At 42.8% G+C, this 17,565-nt stretch overlaps 1 protein-coding gene and 1 long non-coding RNA gene across 5 annotated transcripts in view; one reads left to right on the top strand and one right to left on the bottom strand.

The window, feature by feature from the left end:
- The window catches only part of REEP1 (receptor accessory protein 1), a 65,389-nt gene that overhangs the window by 37,096 nt on the left and 10,728 nt on the right, over positions 1–17,565 (bottom strand). For all 4 annotated transcript variants that reach the window (XM_015624238.3, XM_015624239.3, XM_015624240.3 and 1 more), the window contains exon 2: positions 1,262–1,334. In XM_015624238.3, coding sequence (XP_015479724.1) covers positions 1,262–1,334 — 73 coding nt within the window. The remainder of the gene's footprint in view (positions 1–1,261; positions 1,335–17,565) is intronic.
- Positions 1–17,565, top strand: part of LOC117244266 — a 41,477-nt gene that overhangs the window by 17,339 nt on the left and 6,573 nt on the right. The gene's annotated exons all lie outside the window — the stretch shown is intronic.

A 17,565-nucleotide genomic window follows, 5' to 3' on the forward strand; every position in this document is an offset into this window, starting at 1 on the left:
GAAGGTTCCTCCCATGTAATTTTAAATTATTACTTAATTTTTATTTTTTTTTAATCAAGCCTTAATGGATACATTGCCACAACTGCAATGTTAAACTGAAATCAATTGTAAGGGCAGACGAGATCAGTTGTTCCCATATTTGCGTCACAACCACAAGTGTCTTGTGAGTTGATGTGAGTTCCTCACTTGATGTGAGTTCCTGTTTTACAATTGAATTTCCAACAGAAATTGGACCCTTCAACAAAATACCTTCCAGAAAGGGACTATGGAAATGTTAAGTATCAGTGGCAGACACTGCTTGGAGATGCCTGTGCACATCTTCAGCATTTTCAAGCAAAGAAGCCCTGAGAAGCACAGCTGTGTAAGGGCTGCAGAGACATTTTGCCTTAAATATCTGCTGTGTTCTGTAACACTTAAAATTCTCAAAACGCCCAAAAACATTTCCTGAAGGAGGAAAATTATAAACAAAACTCTTAGCAGCCACAGTGAGTTCCAGATTGAGTTTGCACTAAAGATTTAATGGGATGGACACCTATGCTGTTATCCAGATGAGAAAATGGGCTTGTTATTCCTGGGATCCTGAGAAGGTTGAAGAGTCAATCTTCTGGAGATCTGGAGGCTGAGCTGGGTTCAATGAAGTTAAAAGAGCTCAGGTTGTGAAGGGCACTACAAATCCTACAGGACCCCAACAGCATCCAAGTGCTTTTGATTCTCCTTCATTTTACTTTCCCTGATGGCCCCATATGCCTTTGGTAACCAGGGCCCAGGGAAGATTTTTCAGCAAAAAGAAAAGAGAGCACACCCAGCTGCCAGACCTGCCTGTAAATAGGTCACTCTGCAAGGAAGGATGTTTCTGTCTGAGGATTCAGCCACATGAACTTCGAGTTGCCTCCTCTTATCCTTGTTTTGAATGAACAGTTAAAGCTTCAAGGCTTTTTGAAAAGGCTTTGATTTATGCTGCTCTTCAGAAACAAAGAAGAGCACACAAAGCTCTGGATGCCAAATACCTTTTAAGTCAGCTTATCTCACCACCAGAGGAATAGCAGACATTTGTCAAGGCGCACATCAGCTCTGCACTGGAGCCAGAAGCACAAACCCAAGCCTCATTTATGCCCAGCAATCAACCAGCCCACCTTCAGGCCAGTCTGCCCCTTGCACTGCTTTATAAGCTTTCCCAGAATACAGGCAACACCTTTCCAATGTGGTGAGGAGCAGTCTTAGAAAACAACCCCCCAGCACAGCCACAAACCTCATTACTCACATATTCTTTGATGTCCTTTGATTTCACGGCTTTGTAAGAATAATATGCGGGGTAAAGTGTGCCAAATATAAGCCTGGAAAAAACAAACAAACAATAAATGGATTAAATTGATTTCCTGTCAGAGAGAAAGACTTTTTTCCCCCACTGTGTTTTAAATGTGGTTTTTGCACTGATGCAAAGTGTTGGGATTTGATTTAAGCTGAGTGCACTAAATACAGTACAGTACAGGAGTGATTTTGCATCACTGAATTCAGAGCATCTGTTACCAGTGACTTGAATGAAGAGAAGAGATTCAGGACGTTGTTGTTTTTTTTTTGCAATGGTTTCCAAAGCTGTACCTTACAAGTAACACACAAAACAAAACAATCAAACCAAACAAAAAAGGCCACCACCACACTTTCAAGAGGAAATTAAAAATCTGATCTTGAAACAATCTACTGTGACACCAGGAATATGGAAGTATTGCTTTCAGAGAGAGAATTATTTGTCTAAAATCCCTTCCTCCTCTGTTCAGTACTCTGAAAAGCTGGCAGATGATAAAGCAGGATCCAAGTTCTAGTGGTGCAAGGATTTGGGTACTTTATCCTACATTAAACCTGGTATAGGGAAGAACCCTGCACTGTTCAGCAAAGTCAATTTGGGCTCATGAGAGGAGGAGGAATCTGCCCACCAAGATACACCAACATGATCAGGCCTAAAAGTCCCAGCTCTGCTGTTCTTTCAGACAGCTTCCTTTCATTTTCAAGTCTGAAAGGGATGCTGTCAGCTTCAAGATTTCATGTACGAAAGAAACAAGGATCTGTAAGTTAAAAATAGCACCACTGAGAAAAAAATGTGCAGTATTTTTTATACTAGGTTCTCTCTGCATCACTGCCTACACGCTTATTCACTTGGATTATTCTGGACGCAAGCATAGGCTTGTCAAAACCACTTTGCCCTGCCCAGGTTTCAGTTTTATTCAATGCAGAAGGATGATGCTGCAAAGTCTAAATTTAATAGATTGCAGGGTAATGTTTACTGGCTTGCAACTACCCATCTTTCCATTGAAGCTTTTGCTTTAAATTCATACAACTGTTTCCTCTGCTCCTGGGAATGAAAATGATCAATGTTTCAATCCCTAATTGTGGAGCCACACGGATCTGCAGTCATCTTTTTCCACCCTGCCAGCAGTGACTTTGTGCCTTGGGACTTGTAATTACAGTCAAGTCCATTACGTGCACAAGACATTAAAAATTAACACTCTGGGATATTGTGCACCATCGTACTTCCCGGAGCTCAAGAAGGTATTTATGAAAGAATGGGGTGAGCCAGCACACATCTTGATTTCCAAAGCAGTGACCAAAGGCAATTTGCCTGCTATTCATCATGCTCAGTGTAGCATGGATTAGCAGAACCTGAAGCACAATGCAGACTTCAGAAAAGCAGCTACTGAGTGAGGAGATTCAACATTTTACAGAGACATCACACTGGTTTCAAAAAAGCTTTGCTGGAAACAGTCAGCTCTGAACCTATTTCACTGAAAGGAGCTTGTGCTATCTGCAAGGATCAGACACAAACACTCAGAAAGATTCTGGGAAACCAAAAGTGTTTTTGTCCCTTGCAGTATTCCACCAAACAGCAACAAGGGTTAAGGCAAGGATGAACACACAGATGATGGCTTAATCCTGTTCTCACTGAGGCTAATAAATACTCTGAGTTCAGTGGTAACAGGACCTAATCCAAGGAAGGTAGAGTTCCAAAAGGAAGAAAGCTACAATATTCAGAAAATAACAGCTGAGCACATGAAAAATATTTTTGGCTCTCCTTATAAAAAGCACTGCAATGCTGTTCTTCCTTCTTGGTCTAGGCTGCCTGCTATCTCACACTTTTATTTCCTGCAAATAATCACTGAGTGATTGATATTCATTTCCTCAGTTTGTGCTGGTAACAGAAAGTCACTGGATCCTGAAGAAGCAAATGGTTATAGGCATACCAGAAAATAATTTGTTGCAGACAATAAATACTTGGGAAAAAAATCCTGTGAGGGAAGGAAATTGGAATAATCTTGCATGTGCAGAGCAAGGGACAGTTAATAAGGTGATGTGATCTCCCTAAAGTGGAGATTAAGAGTTTCACTGATTTGCCTTGCAGTGTGTTGTGTGCATATATGGGCATTTATTACTGCTGTGGTTTACCAGACTGAAAACTGTTTTAAGAATGTTGGAAGCCAGTCTTGTCACTGCTGTGGCTTACTGAGTGGTTTGGAGTCACTTAAGCTCTGGACACACTCTTCAAATGGAAGACAAAAGATGTTTGGGCGTTTCTGTAAAGCGTATTCAGGGTTTTTAAGACAATATTTGCATATAGCAATATTCCAAAAAGTCTCTTGAAGTTACTGTCTTCACTTGGCTTTGGATCAGAATTGAGCACAATTGATTTAATTCAAACACACACATCAATCCTCCGTCTCTTCCCTCAATTCCTGTACCCTGCTGAAGACAATAATTCTCACTTCCCCCTCATCCAAGCTTCCTGTGTAATCAAAGTTATTGTTGATTCCTGCCTTCCTTCATCTCCATGCTCACATTGTTGCCAAATCACTCCTTCTGCACGCTATACACAAACCTGAGGCTGATCCTTTGTCCCTCCTCTGTCCCCTGAAAGCCATAAAGTCGTTCCTTGTCCAAGTCTCCTTTCCACCTCCTTTGTGTGGTCTCTACCCCATCAAGATGCACCAGTGTTTAAACCTCTCCCCCCTTTCCCAGTCACCCCCAATCCCAGCCTAACAAGCTGAAGTAACTTATCTTTGCTTTCCATGCCTGAAAAATTATGTTCCTAGCCACTGTTGGTTTGCTCTTTTATCACCTCCTACCTCAGTTCCTGCTCTCCTTTAATGACTGTGCCACCACCCTCTTCCTCTGCTGTTCCTTGCATGTATTCTCCCACACCCTGGAGCTCCTGTGCTCCTTGCTCCCCCATTGCACATCAGTCCCTTGCCTCCAAATCAAGCTGTTCCCTGGCAGTCCTCCTGACAGCCCCTAGTTTGAGAGACAGCAGCCCAAGTCCAGCCCAACTCCAACCATATCATTTCCCCAGTCCTCCTCATCTCTATATTCTTCTTCTTCTGCAAAACTTCTGATGTTCTCTGAACCAGCTCATAGGATCTTCAGCTTTCTTCCTACAGCCCAAAAATCACAGGACTGCCCCTCAGCTCCCTCCCACTGCTGCCAGCTGACCTGGGACTCAGATGTGCAGTGACTCCTTCTGTGTTACAGGCATTGTCTGTCTGTCTGTCTGGTGCTGGCCAGACAAATTAATGACCTACCTATGGACTCAGCACTGCAGCTTTTACCTCCTAGCAGACAGTGCTATAAAATAATCTCCTATGCAGCAGCTAATTCTTAGGAATTATGTAGGAAATTTTTATTTGAGACCTCTCTGACCCATCTATTTTGGCCACAATCACTTTGCAGATCCAAAGGTTTTGCAACAGTGGAAAAACAGACAACTTAAGTCTCATTTCCTTAGGAAACCAGTCAACCCACTCCCCACCCATTTCCATCTTTCAAGGTTTCTTTGAATGGGCTGTGTACCCAGGAAAGCCTTGGCCGTTTTACCTTCAGAAGCAGTTATCCTCATCATCAAACCTCCCAGAGCTTGATGTAGAGTAGTTGCTACATTTAAATGTACAGAATAGTTCTGTAGTCTGGGCTAAAGCAAGCACACACACTCAGGGTATAGAGAGAGGCAAGGAAGTGGTGACATCCATCAGTGAGTTGGGAAAAGCTCACTTGAAGCACTAAACAAATAACCACAACAGCCTGACAGTTCTTACACTGTTCTGTGCTGGAGGTCTACACCAATTACAATCACCTTGAAAAAGGACAAAACAGCAGCTGTAAAGAAATCACTGAAGAGTCAAATAATTGTGCAAGAAGAGGCAAAAATCTAAGTAAAAGGTCAGTCTGCCTAAAGAATAGGATAAGGATTAGTGCTGAAAATCCTATAATCCTATTAGGCACCTCAGCAGCAGCAATCCCCAGTCTGGATCATTACATGTGCTTCTGGTCATTCTTTGTCAAAATAGAGACACAAAGGCAGGAGGGGAAAGAGAAAGACAGGGAAAGTGGAAGTGCACTGGGGATGATCCATAAGAGGGACTGTAAAGGCTGTAATTGTTTCTTTTGCAACAAAGACAAATAACTGAGGCTATTTACTCCTCCTGATGCAGTGTGAGGGGATGCTCAATTCAATAAATAAAACAAAGGCAAAAGGAGGGGAGAAATCTCCTCTATCACCAGGAGATATTATGTGGAATGGATGAACTGCATTTATTGATATAATTAGATCATGTAGGACTTGGGGTTTGGGTTTCATTATTCAAGTTTACCATTAAATTACACAGGAAAGGATGAAGCTTCCCATATTGTGAGGTTTCCTGATTGTCAGGAGAATAGTAAAGCAATTGAACTGTTGGCTCCCCTTTAGCAAACCCTGTCATATTCCAGGGGAGCAGCTGCATCATCACCAAAGTTCCTTCTGCCTCCACTTACCCAGACAGCCACAGTCAGACCTGTCTATTATATCCCTCTGTTCCTTATCTGGATCTGCTGGAGCAGTGGTCTGACCATCACAGAGCACAGGCTATCCCAGATGTGACAGTATTCCTGATAGAATTCTAGGCTAGAATCTGGGCAACAGCCTCAGAGCTGCCACCATGAACTGGGAGGGTCTCACAGGACATCTCAAGTTCTGATTAGATGATGCTGCTTTCCTCATGGAAATGTCATTTACCCACAAAATGAACTCTTATGCTCCATAAAGTAGCCACTGAAATAAATGGAAAGGCTCTCAGTGATTCTCAGGAGTTCTTGCCAGGATTCAGGTTACCTCCAGAAATGCCTGCACATCCACTCCCTTGAGCATTTTTAACCACAGGGGTATTTTCTGGGTGGTAACCTGCTGTTACAAATATACCAGCATGGGTTGTCTACATCCCAAGCCATCCAAGTTTTTCTCCTCTAGTTACCATGCCACCAGCAGTGTTTGGGCTGTCCAAACACTTAGAACATTGTACTACCACAACACAAATAGAACAGCCCTTATTTTGCCCATAAATAACTAATGTTCCCATTTCATCAGCACACAGCAGCCAAGATGGCAACTTCTGCTCACAGGGATGGAAACATTTAGGAATCATTGAGACATTTCCTATTTTCTCAACATGTTCACTGGCTAGTGCGTGCTTCTTACACAGAGAGCTGAGCTGTCACCATGCCAGCATTCCTCAATGATACCACCAAGAAGGGTGCCAATAGGTTTGTGTTCCTTATTATCAGTCCTAATTAATGTTCACACAGTGCCACAGATTAAAAATAAACGGCACTGCCTTCGCACTGAAGGTTCCCGGTTGAAATCCAGCAGTCGGGGATGTGAAAATTAACAGTGTACAAGGTCAGGGAAAGGGTTAATTTGAGTCCCTGGACAGGCCAAATGATTGATATTCAAGAAGGGGCTGGGGTGGAGGAAGCACCAGCTGCAGAGGAGGTTCTGGGCTATATTCCCTAGGAGGTGGCTCCTGCAAATTCTTTGCAGTCACTGTGTAGCAGAATGGTGGCTCCAGGGAAGTCAGGAACTCGCCTGCTCACCCCTCAGGGTGACAGCTGACACCATCCCCACCTTGGGCCCCAAGAGATGTGGATACCTGACCATGACATCCTGATACACTCTGAGAATACTCATGACAAAAATATCTCTCGAGGAAAGCACTGGGTCCTGATGCCCCTGAGACAGATTAGGCTCACTTCAAACTCCACTTGCAACTTGAATCAAACATCTTTATGAGCTTGGTTCAGTGCCCAAGGACAAACGTGCAGGAGTGCCCATGTCACTCAGCCAGTCATGCACTGCTGTTGCAGATAAAGCTCCACTTGCACAGCCACCCAGCACACCCCTCTGTTTGGGAAACATTCCTCTGCACCTCTGCAGCTCCTTGGTGACCTGCTTAGCTCTTCTGACCTGCCTAGACCATGTCCTCACATCCGCACTCCCAAAGCACATACACACCCACACCAAGGAGGCAGAATGCAGACCCAGGAAAGCTCTGTGTCTAACACAAAGATGCTCTGCTTTCCATCCAGATCCACCTCTGACTTCTCAGACAGGTTACTACAGAAGCAAAATGAAACTTCATCTTGGTTAATGTAATGTAATGGCTGCTGAAACCCAATCTCTGCTCCTGGTGTAACTGCAGGGCACAGGGACGCCAGACTGGCCTTCCAGCAGAAACAGCAAGTCAAGGACTGTCCTTGATGCTTCTAATTTAAGAAGTCTTCATGTTCCCAAACAGCACATACTCCTCTCCAGTTGACATGACCCTTTTTTGTTTTCCTCAGCTAGGGCACTCCTCACACAGGAGCTGGCAGATGGCCAGGCACAAACAGGTGAAGAAACATAGCAGAGGGGATGGGTGGAGAAACTGGCCTTGGCCAGCCTGGAGCTGTCACACAACTCCACTTGGGTCACAACAGCCCCATGCTTTTGGGGGCAGGGTGGTTTGAGAGGCTGCTCAGCAGAAAGAGACCTAGGGGTGCTGGTTGACAACCAGCTGGGAATGAGCCAGCAGTGTGCCCAGGTGGCCAAGAGGGCAAAAGGAATTCTGGCCTGTATCAGCAATAGCGTGGCCAGCAGTCCCAAGTAAGTGATTGTCCTTCTGTGCTGGGCATTGGTGAGGACACATCTCAAGTGCTATGTTCAGTTTTGAGCCCATCGATTCTAAAATGATGTTGAGGTGCTGAAGCATGTCCAGAGAAGAGAAAAAAGGCTGGTAAGGGGCTTAGAGGACATGTCCTACTAGGAGCATCTCAGGGAACTCAGGCTATTTAGTCTGGAGAAAGAAGAGGCTCAAAGAGACCTCACTGCTCTTTAGAACTGACAGGAGGTTGTAGTGAGGTGGAGTTGGTCTCTTCTGCTGTGTCTACAGTGAAAGGATGAGAGAAAATGGCCTCAAGTGGCACTGGTGGAGGTTCAGATTAGATATTAGGAAAAAAAATATTCACTTGAAGAGTGGTTAGGCATTGGAATAAGTTGCCCAATGAGGTGGTGAGTCACCATCTCTGGAAGTGTTCAAGAGATGTCTGGATGTGGCACTTGGGGAGGTGGTTTAGGTGATTGTGTCAGGTTGGCAGTCGGACTGGATGATCATGAAGGTCTCTTTCAACCTCAATGATTCTGTGAACTAATAGACTTGTTCACATTGAAATCCTACATTCAGACTGGTCTAAATAAGATAAACTTGTCCCCACTGTTCCCTTTTCCACATTTGCTGTTACAGGAAGAAGATAGAAATGCTTAAATAACTTAAATTACTGATGGAGGGACCTTGTTAAATATTGTGATTGTTATGATAATGCACGTGATGTCTACTAAAGCCTCACATTCCTAGAAAAACTACCAGCAGTGAAGGGTCTTCACAGGGTTATGTATACACGGGTATCCTTGAGTATCATATTTAAAGTCCATTCAAGATTAGGCAAGTACTTAACCCTTCCCAGGGTTACTGTTCCAGACTCTCTTCAAACTCAGGCAGAATTCCATCAATTTACACTCAAGCCAACACTTTAAAGTTCTCTTTCCAGCCCTTCAGAACAGAGAATGCCTGTGTAGCTGCTATAAAAATACCCCACAGCTCTGCAGCTATTTTAGGAAGCAAATTCCTTGCAGGTAGAGGCTTACTAATCTGGTCTGTTCTACTTCATGCTGCCTTCAGCAGAGCTGCCAGGCCCAGAGCATTGATGAGAGAGAGGAATTTGTTGTCACCCAGACAATGTTTGAAAGGGGGTCTGAGTGGGAGAGTTTGTGGGGCTGGTGTGGGACCTGTGAGAAGCTGCAGTCAGCAAGAACACAGTGCCTGGCACACCCCACGAGGCTCTGAGCAGCTGCCTGTGAGAGATTGTGTTTCGTGGGCCTCGACAGAGGCATTTGCTGCTCCTCCCTCTCCGTGCTCCAGCTCTGCAGCCCCGCAGGAGAAAACAGCCCACGGCACTGAGCTTACTCCCAGCGCTGGCACAGCCCACAGCTTCATCACTCTTTTGGGGAAGAAGAGGTAATTAATCAAAGTGTGATACTGAGGGCAATAAAATCTGTGCCTTTTAGAGAAGAAAACATTCCTGTTTTGTGACCGGGTCAGATCTTCACTGCTCCAAAAAGGCAGGGCTCAGGATCTGTGAGCTCTGATGCTTTCCCTATCCAGTACTGACTGTATAGTTCCGCTTTGAGGGCTTTGGTTTTTTCCAAGCCAAATAAATGGCAATTTGAAAACTAAATGGTATGTTTTAGATGGGAAGGGCTGCTTTTCCTGACTCTGGAGAGGGAGATGTTTATATGGGAAAAGGCTTTTTTAGAAGCACTGATATTATATTCCAGAGATGACAGATGGTCCAAAATCTGCATTGTGAGTTAGCCTACAGATTTATGGTAGGCTCATGATATGAAAAGGAACAGAAAAACTTATAACCTAACCAAACTAATTTCTAGACTAAAAAAAGGTGGATTGCTTATCAACAGAGAAACTCCACATTATTTTCATAGAAAACCACATCATGTTGTAAGTATTATTTTGGAATTATTTTGACTGATACTGTGTGAATCACCTTTTAGGAAGTGTAACCACACACAGAAACTCTCCTAATTGAGAACATAATCCTACTACATTCTCTGTATATGAAAACTCAGTTCAGGTTATGGAAGACTTCCACCATCAAACCATAAGTGTCAAACCACTGTCTGAGGAAGTGGTGAGAAACACAATAGTTCCTGGTCTTCCACCCCTCACTGAAAAACAGCTTTAGACTTCTTGTGGTGTACTCATGGGACAGAAAACAGGAATAAAAAATTAAATGAAACTATAACACATCCAAATCAATTACAACAGAACCTCCTTAGAGTACTGTTACTTCAGCTTCCCAGGGACAGAACATTACTAGAAGTGCTTAACTAAATGCAAGGAATATTTCAGCTCAATGTAATTTCGAAATTAAACCAGAAGATCTCTTTGGCCCAAATATTCAGCTAAAGCAATGAAAAATATTGACTTTCCATGCATTACCAATTACTCAATCCACTGTAACAAATCAAGCAGTCAAAAGCTTGCTGTAAGTACCTCTGGGTCTTGGAGCTCTCCAGAAGCTCTCAGAGGACAGAAACCCAGGGTAGGTGTCTCCACTAGCCAAGGAGAGCAGTTTGGTACAGAAAGAGGTGTCAGGCATAGTCACAGCCAGCTTGGAGATGAAATCTTAGTACTGTTCCAACCCCCATGCTGTGAGCAGGGCCACCTTCCACTAGTATGGTGGATATGGTGGATGCTGGTAAATTAACAGTAAACAGTGTAACTCCTTCCATCAGGAGCTGACTTTCTTACATCTCTGAGGAATCCAGAACATGAACCAGAAAAACCAGAAGACCAAACATTTTGAGGGACCACACTCACTGAAAAAAAGTGGCACCCAACTCAGTTGTAACTTCCATGTTCCAGAGCCAATATCTACCTCCTAGTTAAGTAAACAAACAAACAAAAAACCCATACACATCTTTAAAACATTTCTTCTCATTTTGATAACACATCTCAAAAAAGGATTGCAAAGTGCACTATATTATTGACATGAATATCAAAGTTGATGGCATTACTACTGATTTCTGATTATTTCATTAGTGGTTTATGTCTACTTTAAATTATAAGAAAGTGAGAAGGAAAAATCATATCATGACCTGAACAGTGCCCAGTTTTCAACTTCAGTTTTAAAGCAAGAGTATAGGAAAGCTAAGGCAAGATGATTCTACAGGTAATTTCAGAATATTCAGTCCAGCTCCACGCTTTGGTTAGCATGGGTATCAGAATGCCACATGCTAAATATAACAGCTGCAAAATTGCCGGGAGTTCACAGGCCATGCAGACCAAGTTTCTCTTTCTGGCCCACATACACCGATTGGCATTTCTTCTGGGTACTATTAACACTTGAGGGAGTGGCTGGGCACCTGCTTTCTTACTAGGACCTGCATAATTTTTATTTTAAAGCAAAGGAAAACAAGAAACTGTCATACAGCTTGAAAAAGAGACTTCTAGTCTTTTCTCACAGGTATTTGACAAGGGTTTCTTGTGTGAATTTAATAGAGTTCTTTCCTTTGGGGTCTTTTCTCATTTCATTCATCCTTTTTAATCCCTCCATTTTGTACAGCTAATAATAGCATTGTAATGAAATGCATGGTGCAACTGAGATAAATGTGAAGGCAGAGATCTCCAGCTGGAGCTGAACTGATACAGAGCAGCCTCCAGTCTAACCCAGACATAAGGGAGACAAAAGCAGAAGGAAACACGCCTCTGTTCTGAAGCCATGGACCACTAATGAATAATCAATCAGATCTGCTGAATTCAGCTTCAACTACCAGGACAACTCTTTGCCACTAATTAAAATAAATTAGAAGAAAAATGACCATTTAGTGGCTAATCCTAAACCATGGTGTTAGGATAAGTGGTACAAAACAGCAGCTGGGAGAGCCTAAACAACAGCCTGGCCTGGCACCTCTCAGGGCTGTCCCAGGGCAGCATCAGCCCCACAGGGGTGACACCAGAGCACTTCACAGTCTGGGGGTGGTTAGTACCTGCAGGGGTATGAGACTCATTACGGGATGCACGGGCAGACAGTGGACTTGGGCTCACACACAGAATGAAAAGCACACCAAATGACAGTACAGTGGCACCTCTTGTTTCACATCTTCACCCACAAGAGCCATGATGTAAAATACCTATTGAACCTCTGAAGTTCTCCTTAAGAACACATGGGACAGCCAGCACCTAGCACTTTGGCTTCTGAGCTTCTGTTGGTAATGCTCACTGCAGAGCAAGAGCACTTACTCCAGGGTTGAATATGGTTGAATTTAGATTCAACCCTGGAGGAACCAGACTAACCTAGGAACAAAGGAGCAGCACCAATCTCCTGCCAGAGATAAATCATAAGCCCCAGGGCCTGTCCAGTCAAATTTTCAGTATCTTCATCTCTGGACTCCTGTCTGTTTATGTTTGCTTACCCCTGCTTTGAAGAATTCTTTTCTTTATATATATAATCAGAATTTCCTTTGCTGCAACTTGCTTCCATTGCCTCTCCCTCTTTTGCTGTGCCTCCTCAAAAAGCCTTCTCTGTAACAATCCTCCACATTTTTAAAGACATCAATGGCATCTCCCCTTCACCATTTCTTATTAAGGCTGAACAAACATCTCACTCATCTGTCCTGGTGCACCATGAACTCCGACACTCTTCCACTGGACTAAATGCTGCCAAGGCCCTCCTTTTACCAGGGAAACTCAAATGGGATACTCTACTCCAGCCAGCAGCTGTGACATCTCCTCACAGTTGCAAAATAGAGGGGAACAATAATTTTCTTCAACCTGCTTTACTCCTCTTAACTAACCCAACCCTGTGTCAAGATCTGGAAGAGATCTGGAAGAGAACAGCACTACATCATTCCTATGATCACAGGTACAGCACATCCATTCTCTGAATGATGAAGAGATTCTGCCTTGCTGCTTGGAGAACCTTTCCCAGCCCCACCACACCCTTTCCCTTGCAATTGGTCCTGTCCCCAAGGAGCTAAGCTGGGGAATACCTACTTGATTATTAAGGGAAGCATGTGAAAAACAGCACCACACTGTCTTAACTCTGGGACATATATAGAATGGGTGCTGTCAGCAGAGCTTAAAAAAAAGGGGTAGGGAGATGAAATGAATATTTACAAACAGTGCTTTAATTCTCTTGCTTAGCCACTTTCGGTGAGCTAGAGGAACAGTTAGATTTCCCTTATCTCCACAGCCACATACTCACAGACAAGGCTTTGTGTCATTAACTGTGCAGTTTACTTATAACGGTTTTATGGTAATGTTGTTGCATGATCTATTCTTACACAGAGCCTTGAGTAGGGAGGTCATTATCAGCTTATTTACCCCTATGCCAAACACCATGGCCCAAGGTACATATCTAGAGATAAAATGACACATCCTTTCTTCTGCTGGAGCATGGAACCTCACAGGGAAAGTAAATTACCCATACATAGCTAATAGTCATGCTATGGTAATTTTTAAAAGGATCAGGGGCTGCAAAGCCTTGATCAAACTAAAATTGATTCCAAGGGCTTTCTTAAATGACAATCTCCTCCAGAGCCCCTAAATTCATCCTTTAGAAGCTGGAGATCTGTATTTTCAGGTTAAATGAAGAAAGATTACATGAAACTGATCCTAAGAAAAGTTATACTCAGCACTGTTGAAGGATTGACCTATGTTAGTAGCTGGGCAAATTCATACTCCAGGGCCCAGGAATCTTTAATTTTTCTGATCTAATAATTCTAAAAGGCTTTTCAGGACTGTACCTGAGGACACAGCAGTACCCTATGCACAGAAATACAAGCACCTCTGTAAGTCTTCACCATTTTCAATTAGTTCTCTCCAAGCCTTTGAGAAATAGCTGAGTTCTCAGATCCCCTTTGAACATTTTGGTTCCACATCAGCCCAGCTGAGCATTCCCCTGGTTGGACATCCATCACACAATGCTGACACACAAAAGCTGCACCTGTTGTGCCTTTAACTTGCTTGGGTTGGGCAGGATATTGTCACTGTTCTGGCTCAGAGCATACCAGCAGACAGTGTGGGTGGGCTAAAATACCCCAGGTGGAAATTCAGTTCCCAGCCTCCAAAATTCATGCCCATCCCCTTACTTGCACTAGCACTTGCATATTGCTCAGAACTGCAGCTGAACTTAAATATTTCTGACTTGCAATTCACTTTGCAGGTGCATGGTGATACATGATACATCTCATGCAATTTGTACAGAGCATTCTAAAATATATTTGGTTTTGCTCAGCAAAGAGTATATATGTACAAGTATATATGCATCAAGACAGAAATACTGAAACTTACACACATTTCCTTAGCCACTCTGGGAAGATTTTTACAATGCAAGTCCTCTCTTCTGAACTTGGAAATCTCTCTCCATCTAACTTTCCTACACCATGATTCACCTCACTGAAAAAGACAATTCCTTCCCTATTCCTCCCAAATAATTTTATCTTTTCAAGTACCTCCAGGTTTTGTATTGTTTGACCAATATTCAATTTCTTTTTAAATTTCTAGTATCTTACCATAGCTTCTCCCTGAAGCTTAAGAGGTTAAACACTTTCCTGTTACACCAAAGACTAGATTTTAATACCTGTAATATTATAGCTAGAAAGTGAAGTTTGTGTCTTGAACTAAAGGTAGGAGAGAGAAAGGGGTTCCTTTTTATTTCCATTGATTTTTACAGCATGACTACTATTTACCTACATTGTGTTTTTTTAACAACCACCTATTACATAAAGTGCAGGCAAGACTCACTAGTGAGGACAGGTATCTACTGAAGCATTTCACGGCACAGCAGCTCATATTGAGACCTTTACAATGACATCTGGCAATCTGAGATTTTGGAAAAATCTCAGGATTATCTCTAGGATAAAAACTTCCAGAGAAGGCTGAGGTGACAGATATCTATACATTCCATTGACCATGCTGGAAAATAAATGGTTTTCACCACTGGAAATCAGCAGCTTGGTCACAGTCCAGGCAGTGTGAGATCTAGAAAGAGAAGTCACAGCTTCCAGGCGCTGCTTCTGTGCCACCCCCATCATCACACAGTGAGACAATCTCACTGTGAGCACATTTCACCAATTCCCACATTTGCTCATTTATTCTCATCAGGTGATCTCTTGGAAGTAATTACAGGAACATTCCCATTCAAAATAAAGTATCAGACAATAGTTTCTCAGAAAAGAGCATGCACACAGCCTTGCAGGTTCAGAGTACAAATCAAAATATCTGATGCCCACAGGTCCATGCAATATACACACAGATTATAGAAGCTGGGATTTAAAATCCAGTTCCACAAAAGACATCAGGTTTTTTAAAGCCTCAAGACAGCAGTATTGATATCCAGATACTCAATCCTCCTTCTGACAGAAGATGTCATGTTCCCATTTGCATTCAATTTTGATCTCTCACACACTTCTCATATGTCTCTGAATTTCAAGCTTTAGCTGAGAGCCCTAGAGAGTAAAAGGGATAAGTCATGCTGCTCTCTTCTATTCTGCATTTCCCCAAACACAAATGTGTTCAGATCAAAGCCTGTGACACAGGCACAGCTCCATCCCTACACCGTGAGGAATGCCACTTTGTCTTGGCTTGGGTAAGGAGCCAGTGCATTGCACAATTCTGAACGGAAAAGGCTTTGCCTCTCTTCTTTCTTTTGGCTTAGCAATTTCACCTCTTTTCCATTCTCACCTTCCCTCCCACACATATACCTTTCAGCTGGCAGCTACTCAAAATATAAAATAAAATATAAACTTAGGATTGGCTTAGGAGCCAGATGGAGACTTCACAGAAATAACTTGAGAGGAAAGCAAAGGGGAAGACAGCCAATTCTTCAAGGACCATTTCAGAGATTTCTAAATAAGCAGCTGCTTGAGAAGGCAGCTTGTACTTTTTGTGAGAACGCCCACACTGCCTGCTATCTTATGTATGCTTTTCCACCATTTCTAATTCATTAATATTGCTGGTTTAAATGCCACAGTCCAGCGCTTGTTCTCTTTCCCAGGAAAGGGGATTCACACAGAGGGATGACAATGTTGCAAGTGCCACTCTAAATAAAGCCTTGCTATTTTGAAATGAAATGATTAAACTGTTTCAAACACATGTATCTGTATAAAATGTGTCTGGAGAATTGAATTTACACAGACTTCAGCCATTTATGGCCTGACTGCCCAGAGTGAGGTTTCTTGGTTTCAAGAATATACATAAATTATAATAGTGTTTGAATAGGGACATGATTTGTTACAGCCAAGTATCTGCAGACCTCAGCAGAATAATAATTGAAAAAGAATGCTGAGCTATTCCAGTGGCTGTATAACACATCTGAATGCAAAAAGCTCAGGACACATTTTATCAAAGAGATGAAAAATATCTCATCTATAAGTAAGTCCTTGGGGGTGGGGGGTATGATTTTACAGAATGGATTTACACAAGATTGAATATGAATTGCCACAAACTACATGGAAAGCAGACTGGTTCACTTTCCAGTACCATGCAAAATTAGTCATAGTATTTATAAACTTAAAATGCATGTCCTGCTTCACGGACAGCAGGCAAGAATCTTACAGTGGCTGCCTGCAGTCTCTCGAGCAGCTCTGCTGATTCTGCAGTGATCTAGGAACAACTTGTAGAAACAGGCAGAGGGTGTGTATCATCAATCACATGTGTCACATCCCCTCAGGTCCTGAAAATGGCTGTCAGTGAGCTGCTGGGATTCCAGGTTCTGGAAAGTCAGCAAAGCAGCACTGGTTTAAGGCAGTCAGGATCAGGGATGAGCTGCAGCCATGGTTAGCCAGCACCCTCTGTAACAGAGCTTCACACAAGGGCACAGACACAAAGCATGAGAGATTATAGTTTCTACCTGCCTGATGTGATTAGAGTAGCTTGAAAAATATATGTGCTAGGGTGAAAAAAGGCATTTGGATTCTTTAGATTGAATCTAAAGAGAAGGTGGTCATGCTCTTCACCCTCAGCTTTCAGTGGGTATTACCACTTCTTAGAGAAAAGTCTGATAGTGAGGCTCATCAGAGCTACAGAGGTGAGGTCAAAGGTGTCTTGATTACTGGCTTTGGGATGGCCCATTTGATTGACTTTGGTTGCTGAAGTGCAGGTAAAGCCATATTCCTATTTAGTGATGAAATTCCCAATACTAAAATGAAAGGATCATGCCTTTAGGAGCCCTCTATCCTTGGTCTATCACCACTCAAAGGGCAGTTTAACCCAAAGCTCATAAAGAACACAAGTCCTCCATCGAACTGGCCAACCTCTGTCCCATAATATTCAATTTTCTAGGATACAGCTGGCACCCTCTACAAGGCCCTCACCATTCTGAGCTACAAACACAAACTTAGGTCCTCCACCTGGGCAGATTTACACCACTCACTGACCTCAGAAAAGTAGCACCAGTTGACACAACTTGAAGCTCTGGTATTGCCCTAGGAATAAGGAAATTATCAACATTTGCATTGAAACAGCATTTTTCAGCTATTTATTTAGTTTGTCTCCAGAAAATCCAGCCTTAATTCCTCAAGTTTACCACAAGCCAGGACTGGGATTTTTTGCAGCAATTCTTCCTAAAATTTGGCAATGCACCCCTTAGCCTACTTATAAGGGCAAAATAAAGAAGCTGTAATTATTCCAGATATGAACTCTTTTTTTCTCCCCT

This window comes from Parus major, chromosome 4 (assembly GCF_001522545.3).
Source record: "Parus major isolate Abel chromosome 4, Parus_major1.1, whole genome shotgun sequence".
Taxonomy (NCBI): Eukaryota; Metazoa; Chordata; class Aves; order Passeriformes; family Paridae; genus Parus; species Parus major.